Source organism: Argentina anserina, chromosome 7, assembly GCF_933775445.1.
Source record: "Argentina anserina chromosome 7, drPotAnse1.1, whole genome shotgun sequence".
NCBI classification, from domain to species: Eukaryota; Viridiplantae; Streptophyta; class Magnoliopsida; order Rosales; family Rosaceae; genus Argentina; species Argentina anserina.
In genome coordinates, this window is record NC_065878.1 from 17,495,909 (window position 1) to 17,507,479 (window position 11,571).

Genomic DNA, 11,571 nt, shown 5'->3' on the forward strand with positions numbered 1-11,571 from the left:
TTATTCACATACCATCGTTATTATAGAGAGAGAGAGAGAGATATATAGATTACCATTTATGATATAATCACAAGAGAGCCTGCAGCAGCGTTAACTAGGTTTTTAAAAAAAAAGGTTAAGAAAAATAGAATTGAACAAGTTCTAGGAAAGTTTCTAATCCCTTAATTCTTTATTTTCGAAATTTTCCTTTCCATTCATAAGTGGCCCTATTGATGTTGGTAATTCTTCCGAACCATTGCAGCTGAGCTTGGATGGTTTCTTAACTGACTTTGGCTTGAGCCTCAAACCAAACTTTTTCAAGAAGGAATTCCAACTACCTTTTGTCTTCACCAGTTTCTCAATCTCTTGTTTCATGCTCAAGCATTCCTTCTCAAGCTCAGAAACCCTCTCCTTCATGTCATCGACTGCTACAACCCGTTCCAGTCCTCGTCTGGTGCCAGCTTGAACAGGTACTTCATTTCTAACAAGTGGGAGATTCCCACTCAGATTCTGTGAGTTCTCAAGGTTTTCAGATACAAAGAACCAACCGGCAACTGATGTCCGTAGCCGAAGCTGTTCAAAGAACAAAACTTGGACTATGATGCGGAGTGGTAACCTCTCATTCTGGGCTGCATGAGTGCTGGCTTCTAATGAGAGCTTCTGGCAGTTCACGAGCCTGCATATTTGCTCCTTCTCAGAATCTGTTAGCCAGGGATGGGCCTAAAATTGACAATGCAAGCATTGAAAACTTTAATCAGCACTCAATGTTTAAGAAAAATGACGTATTCTTATGGCATCAAATCTACAATGCAATCTCATTAAGAATTCTTGATTATCTATGAAAGTTCTCCAAGTGCAAGCATTTTGTAGCTTCTCTGACCTGATGGTTATTTTGTCCAAGTGAATATAGACTACTGAATTTCAATTGCTGACCACAATCACATTTTTACAGCTGCATCTCTTAGACATCCACAAAAATATATATAGCAGGAAATGCTTCCAAGTTGCAGAAGGAAGTCCTTTAACTAGTTATTCTATACTCGAGACCATAAAATGACTACAAAAGACAAAAAGAGGAAAATGTACCTTGAGGTATATGTCGATAGCACGGTAAAGTCCATCATCTAATGGCCTTGCATATTCAGGGATAAGAGAAGCTAATGATTGAAACTTCTGTAACTTCAAGTTAACATCAGGTGACACCTCAGCAAGATAGCCATCTACCAGATGAGCCACCACAGTCATTCGAGTCAGTGCTTGAGATCCATCACTCAACTGACCTTCATCCACTATGGAGTTAGAAGAGTAATCAACTGAATCACGATCCATAAGCATGAAGTGATCAAGAATCCGCTGTACACAGTCAATATCATAGAGGGTCTCCACTGAGTAACCCATGTTTGGTATCAGGAGATCTTCAAGAGCTGCTTGTTCCAACTGAGCGCCAACCCTCTCTTCCAAATTCTCTCGACATGATGGGCTAGCATGCAAAAGCATAGATGTCCGCAGAAGCCTGAGCAGGAAATTGGCTGGTGTAACGCCCTTCTGATCAGGAAGTAATTCCACTATATCTTCAAGAAGGTTCCTTTGATCTGCATCAGATGAAGCAGAAACAGTTGAGGCAGGGGCAGCACGGTTTCCATTTAGGAAACACGATTGCCTGCCCAACAAGGAAAGATGCTTCCTTGCATAGTACATAATGGAACCAGCAACCTTCTCTAGATTCATACCACCTGCTTCAACAGCCCGAATCAGCCTTTTGTAAAAAGGAAACTTCAGGAAGGAGACTTCCTCGAACCACCAATCTTCATTAATTGGATGTGGCTTGGATGTCGTGCCTATTCCATTCCAGAACCCCACGCCATCTGGGCTCTGCACTGTACCTTTTCCTGACATGGGCCAACTGAATAAACTCGGATCAGCACTAGCTGTCATTGCCAATGAATTGATGCATCTGGAAACAATATGAAGCTCTTCTGCATGAGGCGAGACTTCTTCACATGTTTCAAGTACTTTAATTGAGTCTGTCCAATTGCCAAGTATTTCATTTAGAAATTCCTCTGTTTGCATGATGAGATTTCCTTCTCCATATTCTTCATTCATGCGAAGATACTCAGCCGCACACCGTACAACAACTACATTCAGCGCATTGAGTTCTAACCTTACACCGTAACAGAATTTGGCTACAAGCAAGAACGCTTTAGCTCCACCAGGAATGTCATGCAGTTCCAAACTACATTTATTCTCATCCTCACTAGGCAATTCTCCAATAATGTCTTCTAATAATCCACTTCTTGATAGCAATGGAAACTGGTGGATATATAGAAATGATGTTAAAAGAAAAGTACAGTAAAAAAGTACATAAATCAGATGCGAGTGTGTGTGTGTGTGTGTGTGAGAGAGAGAGAGAGAGAGAGAGAGAGAGAGAGAGGTGTGTGTTATTTATAATTATAAGAAATCATCGAAATAGAGATAAACACACAATTACATAGATAATCAGACATGACATCTATCACAATTGCAAAGCAGATGAGAGCTGTATGTTTGGTTTGCCTCTCCACACACTAGATAAGTGAGGTACTTGCTTCAAACCCACCAAACAATGTTTGTCTTACTGCCATTCAGATCATAGTGTCCACAAAGTATGTCGAATTCATTTTGAATTTAAGAACAAAGTTAGAGCTTGACAAAGTAAAGTTCACCTTGTGGAGATGAAAGGATGTCTCTCCAACTTCAACAATGACGTCACTTGGAAGTCCAGTTGAGCAAAGCCTGCCAAAGACAATATTCATCAAAGCATGATAGAACCAAAACTTTGTTATTTACGACAGTTGGTACTTATAAAATGCAAGTGCATGACAAGGAATGCCCACAGATTGACATCATAACAATCAAAGTTGTCTAACAAGAAAACTTTTCTGTTTTCACATTAGTCTCGTAGCGAATCAACAAAAAACAAATTTTACTCATCTGTTTTCACTTTTGTTATGTTCTGAGAGTTCGCTTTCGCTGCACAGTAGTCCATTTTTAATAATTCAACAGTCCATCTCAATTTAACTCGATGAATGTCTGAAGTCCATTTGTGTTGGGAGAGAAAATACTAATTCTCCAAAAACCAAAGAAAGGCCATTAGGGATCCTGTAAGAAAAAAGGCGACAACTTGTGTACAAATTTTCATGAAACATATCACTTCATGAGGCAGCAGACGCCACAACAAGATGTGAGCAATCTTTTACACCTCAAAAAGCAATCATGCATCCATGCAACAGGACCCTTCAACTTAAGTCCAATCCAAACCAGCAACCAGGAAGCAGTTACAAGGACATTATGAATGACTGGCCCCATAAACAGAATACTTTCCGATGTGCCTTGATTCAAAAGTTTTTATGGGAAGAAACTAAACACCTAAACATACGGAATTGATAACAACAGACACTTTCTTGTGGAACTCTATACGGCTCTTCAGCTCATAATGTATGTATTGCATACAAACACCAACAAGAATACAAAAATCATCAAGACTGGTACTTCAATGTCTCTTTATGTACCAAATCAATAGCACATGCCTCGTATGATCATATCCACATTGCATCATTCATAATGTTTTACATGGCCAAACCATATCAGTTGATCAATATACACACCAACTATTTATGAGACATTATGTAAGCAAATACGCCTTTCAAATGATCCATAGGTAAAGACTAAAACCCAATCGAGTAATCTCCAAACAAAACAAAAAACTAAACCCAGAAACCATAACCAAAAGGTGAACATTCAAGACAGACCCTTTACTCTCTTCCCAATTACACAATAAACCCAACATTCTAAAATCACAATGTAAATCATTGTAAGCAGAATCACTCACCACGTCTGGCCATCAAGATGAAAGACCTCAGATTTCGATCCCAGTTTCAGGCACGCCATTTCCAACTCACTCTCACTCAGTCTCAGATACCCCCTATATCATTTCAGCTTGAAATGTGTGAGAAAGAAACTGACTAAATAGCCATAACCAACAACTTGTGATAAATATGAGAAAGGCAGTGACTGAGAAATGGGTTCTCTTTCTCTGTCAAATGAAACTGAGAAGGTCCCGAGTCCAAAGGAGGAGGAGATCTACTTCAGTTAATGCGGTTACGCAAATAGGGTTGTGTTTAGTGATTCCTCTAGAAGAATTTTATTTTTCTTTATGTATTTGCTTTTTCGTAACTTCCAACGTGAGATGAATAGAGAGAGATTGAGAGTCAGTGGGTCTGTACTATAGATCCTCCGACTTTATGAACTGAATTAAATAACGTTGTTCTTAAACATAGTGGTGCTTGAAATTCTTTGTGTATGTACTTTAGGGGACGGCATACAACGTGACAAGTTTCTTTGGCTTCTGTACTTTGTAATTGTGTGATGAAGTATCTAATGTCTAAAGCACTATTACTGTGGAATATTACATTTGTGAGGAACTATTTTCCCATGCCTCAAAGGATTGGATACTGTTGCGCCAAGAAAAAGAAAGTCTTGTTATGAATTTGATGGATGCAATCCCTCTCCAATATTTATGTTTTAAATATCCTCCTAGATAGCATATACAAGCACTCTATGTTTATCACTGCAAGATGTTTGGACCTATATGTTGGCAGGTCTTTACCTAATTATTTAAAGCTAAAGACTCAAATACATATCAAGAATTTCAAGCTAAGTGTGTATAAAGTTTATTATTTACAAAGGAGGCTTTGTAATGTTAGTGGTACATTTATGTGCATGTGTCTTGAGAACTCTTCCTCAAAGTATTACTTGATGGAGTGAATAATATATTATAAGCTCTTGGTCTCATTCCTAATCCATGAACCATCCTTACTAAAAAAGTATTACTTGTCAAAGAAGTTTATTGTCCTAGGGCTATGGCACAACCTCTTTGACTCAATCTTGAGCTGCCATAGTGATAATCCAATTTGACACCAATTGGAATATCTCAAAAGCACCAGTGCGGTAATTATATGCCATAGTGATAATTTCCATTTCTTCATTCTTTTGAGCAAAAACCAGTGCGGTAAGGTGGTGTTGTTTGACTTTACTACTACATGTTGCATCGTGAGCATCAAATCATCTAACAACATATAAACATTAACCAATTTTGAGAAAGAAAAAAAACAAGGTTGGTTCAGTGAGTGAATGAGAAACTAACCATTCTTGATGTTGAGTTTTACCTATATACTTACTATGAGTAAATAATCGCATTAAGATCGTATATTTAAAGAACGATCCTTTAAAGAATCTCTTATACAACTTGAAATATGTATGGTAAAACATCCCAAGTAAACAAGTCATACACCTAACCATCAAGTGACTAAGCATCCCAACACCCTTCAAAAACAGTGAAGGAAATTCAGAAAAGATGAGCAAATTATGAAGAGTTCATTATCACTTTCACATAGTAGTCACATAGCTAATCAGTAATCACACACATTAATCCCAAGCCCGTACAAATCACATATAAAGCCCAAAGTAAATATAAAGGTCAAAACTTGAATACTTCAGAGAAAGAAAGAGAGAGTGACTTCCTTTCAAAAAAAAAAAGAGGGACTTTTGGTCAGTCTCACACTGCACAGTCGTCGCAGAGGTCAAGCTTCTCTCTCTCACTTTCGCCATGGAAGCTCTGCGAAGCTTGGCTCGATTACTCCTCGCCTTCACGATCTTCTCCAATCTCTCACTGCTTGCCTTCTCCTCTCCTCTTCAGGACATCCAGATCGCCACCGCCGAACGCAGAATGAGCCTCTTCCCCATTCCTCAACTTTTTCCGATTCAAATTTCTCGTTTCTCATTTGGGAATGTATTTGATTCTTGTTTTTGTTTCAATCTTTGTGTTGCAGATTGACATCACCTCACATATCATCAAGGTTTTCTTGACGTTAAAGGTAGAGTCTTTGGCTTTGATTGGTTGTTTTGGTTGATTCATTGTGGAGAAAATTGAACCCAAATAAAACCCAAATTGTGGGTAAGTGAGAATTTGATGGGATATGAATAAAGTTTGCATCTTTACAATTTGATATATATGCTATGTTTTTGTTCACATGCTTCATTTTTTTCATTTGTGGGGTGAATATAGATGATTGAGCTTAGGTTCTATTTTCAGTGTGTCAGATTGTGAGCCATAAAGGCGATTTTGTTGAGGAATTAACAATAGGAAATGGGGGAATAATGTGGGTGACTGGATTTCAGTTTGGGTTTATCATAGGGCTGGAAGTTATGGTCTTGATGCTGTAGTACTAGAGAAGAGTTATATGTGGGTTTTTTTGGCATTATTCATTTCGGTAGTAGTGTGTCATTGTACTCTGCTGGTCAGTGAGCTTAGTGTATTAGAGAGTTTAACCCAATTTGTGAAAATTGAAAATTTGATTTGTCAGGATTGACTTTACATCTTAAAACATTACCACAGTTTTATGATGTTGTAGATGTTTGCATTTCTCATTTGTGGGTACTTGAGCTTAGGTTCAATCTTTGATGTGTTAAATTGCACTGTAGTTGAAGCCTTGAAGGGTCATTCTATTTGATGAATTAACCTTGCATGTTCGCCCAATATTGGACATGATGTGGTTAACTGAGTAGTTTGTTTTGAGTATTAGAAACTTGAACATTACAGTCTTGAGTGTCATTATGTTACATAAAGCAATAGGGTGTTACACTAGTAACCTTGGTTAAACATGGAACTATCATAGGAGTACTTTGTGGTCATATAGCATTATTTGTTGAGAAAAAAAATATTGTTTTTCTATTCTTCTGGACTGTGCTTTAGATTCATGGGGTTGTCTTTTTCAGATTGAAAATACTGGCACTTCTCCTATTTCAGAAGTGCTTCTTGCATTCCCACCAACACAGGTTGATCATTATCATCACTCAAGGCAGCTCTTACCATTGGAAAAAAAAAAAAACATTTATGTGCCCCTTGAAGTGAATCCCACTGAACTACCTGATGCACCAAATGGGAATAAGTGCTTTAAAATATTGCTGCTCAATCCATTGGAAAGAAAAAAAAACATTTATGTGCCCCTTGAAGTGAATCCCACTGAACTACCTGATGCACCAAATGGGACTAAGTGCTTTAAAATATTGCTGCTCAATCCATTGGAAAGAAAAAAAAACATTTATGTGCCCCTTGAAGTGAATCCCACTGAACTACCTGATGCACCAAATGGGACTAAGTGCTTTAAAATATTGCTGCTCAATCCATTGAGTGCTGGTGAAACTGCAACATTAGAGGTGCTTTACATATTGACACATTCTCTGGAGCCTTTCCCATCAGAGTTAAGCCAATCGGAGTCTCAGTTGGTTTATTTCTGGGACAGTGCAATAATATTGTCTCCCTATTATATCAAGCAACATACGACTGTTTTAAGAACTCCTAGTACTAGGGTGGAGTCATTTACTAGAGTAGAACCCAGTACACGTGCTGGTACTGAGCTGAAGTATGGACCGTACAAGGATCGCCCTGCATACTCTTATTCTCCTGTTCTTGTTCATTTTGAGAATAATAGCCCATTTGCTGTTGTTGAGGAACTTGGACGTGAGGTGGAAATCTTCAGATCACGAAACATTACACTCTAGCACATGCTGGTGCTAGACATAAGGGTGTCTTTTCCGGGTTGATTTTCTTGCCAGTCTTATCATCTCCAAGTAATCTTGATAATGGAAAAGATGACCTCTACTAAACTTATCGCTTGCAATATAAAAGTTTAGAAAAGAAAAAATTGTATATTATGCCTAAGAAAAACGGAAGTTAGTTATGTTGTATTCCTCATATAGAGAATTTGTGCATTAGTTAAAACTAATCTTTTGAAGATATGTTTTGGCAGGGCTGATAAGTTGATTATCAAGCTCGGTCTAGTGGTGTCTCTTCATTCAAACATCTCCTAGCAAGACTACCTCCCAGAGTCCATTCAGTTTTCTACCAAGATCAAATCGGGAACATCTCGTCATCACATTTGCGTACAGATTTTCGGAGGGTATTTTATCTCTGTTTCCCCTTTTACATATCTTCTAGCTTCTTAGCGCCGACTTTATGGAATCTCTCAGTATAGTTAATCACTTAATCTTAAGATTATGGCAACTGAGCAAAATTCACATAGGGAAAACAATGTAGAGTAATATCTCTGCCTATGCATATAACTGCTGATTTTGTTATTATTGATCACGTCCCTTTCACTACTCTCTTTCTAGTCAGAACTTGAAATTGAACCAAGGTATCCCTTATTTGGAGGTTGGAAAACTACTTTCATTATCGGATATGGTCTACCATTGCAAGACTTTCTTTTTGAGTCACCTGATGGTAGGCGATATCTCAATTTCACCTTTGGTTGTCCTCCTGCTGAGACGGTAGTAGACAAGTTTACCCTCAAAGTGCGTGTAGTACAATGCCTTTGTATTCATACAACTATCTTTGCATTTTCTCCAGCTTATTTCTTTTCCCTCGGACATGGGAGAATTAGTTTATTGATTCTGGAATTGTTATATTTCAGGTTGTGCTACCAGAAGGATCAAAAGATCGTGGTTCCTTTTATGGTTGAGCAACATCTTGAGGTATCCTGGTTGTAACATTTTATTCATACTGCCAGACTATATGCTGCTAATGAATTGCCATAAAAGCAAAGTACTAGACTACAGATTTAATATTCTTCTATACTGGTATTGATGTTTGGTTGTATTTCCTTTCATTTTCCAGACCAAACACTCATACCTTGATATCGTTGGAAGGACAGTGGTCGTTCTTGAGAAGAAAAATGTAGTTCCTGAGCATAATTCTCCTTTCCAGGTATCACAAACATTGTCTGCATACTTATATTCGCTCTACCTTAAACATTAAAGGCAATGAAGTTCTCTAGTATAAGTTTATGACTGTTTATTTTGCCCATACGGCTAGGCATATCATGTTTATATTCGAGGTCTATCTGACCACAGTTCCTATAAATTAATCTGAAATATAATAGGCTTGAGTTTGTCAATTTGTTGCTAGTGTGGAATATTTTTTGGAATAGTAATGCTCACCAGATAACCTCACTAAAGACACATCACACAGGCAACAGAGGTTGGCATATATTTTTGCAGTGCCTTCCTGGTATATACTTAGAGAAATGTACATCCAAAAAGATTACGGTTTGTTGACCAACGGTCCGATGGTCATCTTGTATAGTGAAGGAATTGTACGCTTAATATTTGTATAGATCTCTCCACCTTGCAATCTAGCGTGCATTTGCTTCTCCCCACCAATGCCCTCTTTCTCCTTACTTATTTGACAGGTCTACTACAGCTTCAACCCAGTTTTCATGCTGGCAGAACCGCTTATGTTGGTTTCTGTGTTCTTCTTCCTTTTCATGGCTAGTGTAGCTTACCTACACGTAGATTTTTCCATCAGCAAATGATATAGCATCTCCTGACTCATTAAAGGTATGGTTTTAAGTTTCAAGTTTCTATACTTGCTTAATAGCACTTTTGGAGTTACACACTAAGAAAAGATGGAATCTTATGATTCTCTTTTGCTTTGTAGCTAAGATGACCAATTTGGAGCAGTGCATGAGGAAGAGTCCAATGCCGGTCAACTCGGGTTTTACATATTTTTAATCAATCGGTTCCTTAAGTAGTAAAAAAATAGGAACCACGAACCGAATCGTTTAAGATAACGGTTCAATTTCTGTGTTTAAAAATGAAGGAACCGTTTAGGAATCAAAACCATTTGAATACATTTCAGTTCCGGTTCCTTAAACAGTTCCAGAATTCAAGTTCATATGTTCAATACAACAAGACCTGTAACAGTGTAATGATATTACGCTGCTATACTTCTGGAGTTTAAATTCCAGTCTTTAATTACAACTTACAAACAAATAAAGGAGCAACGCAACAAAAGGTTCAAAGTTCAAACTTCAAATCAAATTTGATAATATTTAAGTTTAATAACATTTAAACAATAAATGATAATAAGTTTAATGATCCAACTATTGAATAACATGTAAATAAGCTCAGCAACCGAATTAAAAAAAAAACTCAGTAACCAAGTAAACCAATGCTCCAATCTCCAGCCTCCATGAATGGGATTGAAATCGCTAAAAGCAGCCTCCATGAATGGAGTTGAATGCAGCAAGTCAATTCTGCATAGCAACACGTACAACATTCTCAATTAAGTGCCTATGATCCTCCTCATTTGTTATGTTTAATAAGATATGAGAGGGAACAGATTCCCAGAAACCCCAACCCGAAAGTTGTTAGTGCGACTCACTTTAGCTTTAGCATGATTAACTCCGAAAATCACGGGAGTGATTCACGGAGGAAATCAAGGAAGCATTTGTCACCAAAGGTACTTTAGTTAGCTTATATAGGCCAATTTAATGTTGTATACATTTATTAAGTGATCAAGTAATATAATCAAATTCTTCAACTTGGTATCAGAGTTGAGTCTCTGTTTTTTCTGGGTTTTTTGGCCGTGCATTTCTGTCTTGCCGAGGACACCTCGACGCTGCTTGCCTGCTTGGTATCCCGCTCCAACGAAGCGCTCCCCGAGGAAAACTCGAGGCTGCTCCGGCTTCGCATTTCCCTCGCCCGCGAAAATCCCGCTCCCCGTCATCTCCTTCATTTTGTAACTCGAGGCTGCTTGGTATCTCTGCTCTCCACGCAGCGACAACGAAGACGCAGACACAGTCGACGCAGACGCCATTCCTCCCCGTGACCAAGTCCTCCCCGCTCCGACGACGATCAAGGAGGCGCAGCTACCAAGCCACGTCGCTCTCCGCTCCGACGACGACCAAGGAGGCGCAGTCGAAGCACGGAGGTGCGTAGCGACCAAGCCCACTTCCCCGGCTCCGCTCCGACGACGACCAAGGAGGCGCAGTCGAAGCACGGAGTTGCGTAGCGACCAAGCCCACTTCCACGGGCAACTCCCATTCTGTTGGTTCATCACCGGCGCCGACGACGAACTCGTTTCTTCCGGATCCCCGATAGCCGCACCTCCGTAGGCGCAGGAAGCCGAAAAAATCGACGACGACCCGGCCCGAATTTGCGAGATCCGAATTCGCGCGATAATTCGGCGAATTCCCGACTCGATTTCAACCAACCCGGCCCGGCCCACTTCCGACCCGGCCCATCCCGCTTCCGACCCGACCCGGTTCACGACAGTGCACGTGCACCCAAGACAGATTCAAAACCTTTTTTTTTGTGTTTCCGCTGCATCAAACCGGAAATTGGTATGGCTTTACACATTTCTAACTTTGTTGGTTCTACTACATGGATTATTGATTCTGGTGCGTCTGATCATATGACTTATGATAAATCTTTTTTTTCCATATTGTCTCCTCCACCAGTACCCTATGTTACTAATGCTAATGGTGAGACATTTCCCGTATTAGGGAAAGGGTCAGTTCGTATTACTCCCACAATAGAGCTTCACAATGTACTATATGTACCTAATTTATCTCATCATTTGATATTTGTTCCCCAATTGAACACTGATGCTAAGTGCTCTGTGACATTTTTTCCTATGTATGCGATATTTCAGGATCTTCTAACCGGGGAGCTAATTGGTCGGGGGTATTTGAGGGGTCGGTTGTTTCATCT

At 39.2% G+C, this 11,571-nt stretch overlaps 2 protein-coding genes across 2 annotated transcripts; one reads left to right on the forward strand and one right to left on the reverse strand.

Annotated features, from left to right (window-relative positions):
* Positions 1–114: 114 nt before the first annotated feature.
* LOC126802137 (BTB/POZ domain-containing protein At5g03250-like) lies at positions 115–4,101 on the reverse strand. The gene is made up of 4 exons (XM_050529696.1): positions 3,848–4,101; positions 2,682–2,751; positions 1,066–2,289; positions 115–699 (listed from the first exon to the last, which is right to left on the reverse strand). Exons 1-4 carry the CDS (start codon positions 3,904–3,906, stop codon positions 154–156), a joined length of 1,899 nt encoding a protein of 632 aa, XP_050385653.1. The 5' UTR covers positions 3,907–4,101; the 3' UTR covers positions 115–153.
* Positions 4,102–5,566: 1,465 nt separating this feature from the next.
* LOC126802042 (dolichyl-diphosphooligosaccharide--protein glycosyltransferase subunit 1B) lies at positions 5,567–9,715 on the forward strand. The gene is given in 11 exon segments (XM_050529570.1): positions 5,567–5,742; positions 5,846–5,891; positions 6,793–7,540; positions 7,543–7,614; positions 7,834–7,976; positions 8,191–8,370; positions 8,490–8,515; positions 8,517–8,550; positions 8,693–8,782; positions 9,267–9,414; positions 9,515–9,715. Coding segments are annotated over 10 exon segments (1,581 nt in total). The 5' UTR covers positions 5,567–5,623; the 3' UTR covers positions 9,390–9,414; positions 9,515–9,715.
* Positions 9,716–11,571: the final 1,856 nt, after the last annotated feature.

Bases quoted from the DNA above. Each gene is read 5' to 3' on its own strand.
- LOC126802137 (XM_050529696.1), bottom strand. From the start codon at position 3,906: ATGGCGTGCCTGAAACTGGGATCGAAATCTGAGGTCTTTCATCTTGAT. The intron at 2,290-2,681 runs GTGAACTTTACT...TATATCCACCAG, and splicing joins CATCCTTTCATCTCCACAAG to TTTCCATTGCTATCAAGAAG. The intron at 700-1,065 runs GTACATTTTCCT...TGTCAATTTTAG, and splicing joins CTATCGACATATACCTCAAG to GCCCATCCCTGGCTAACAGA.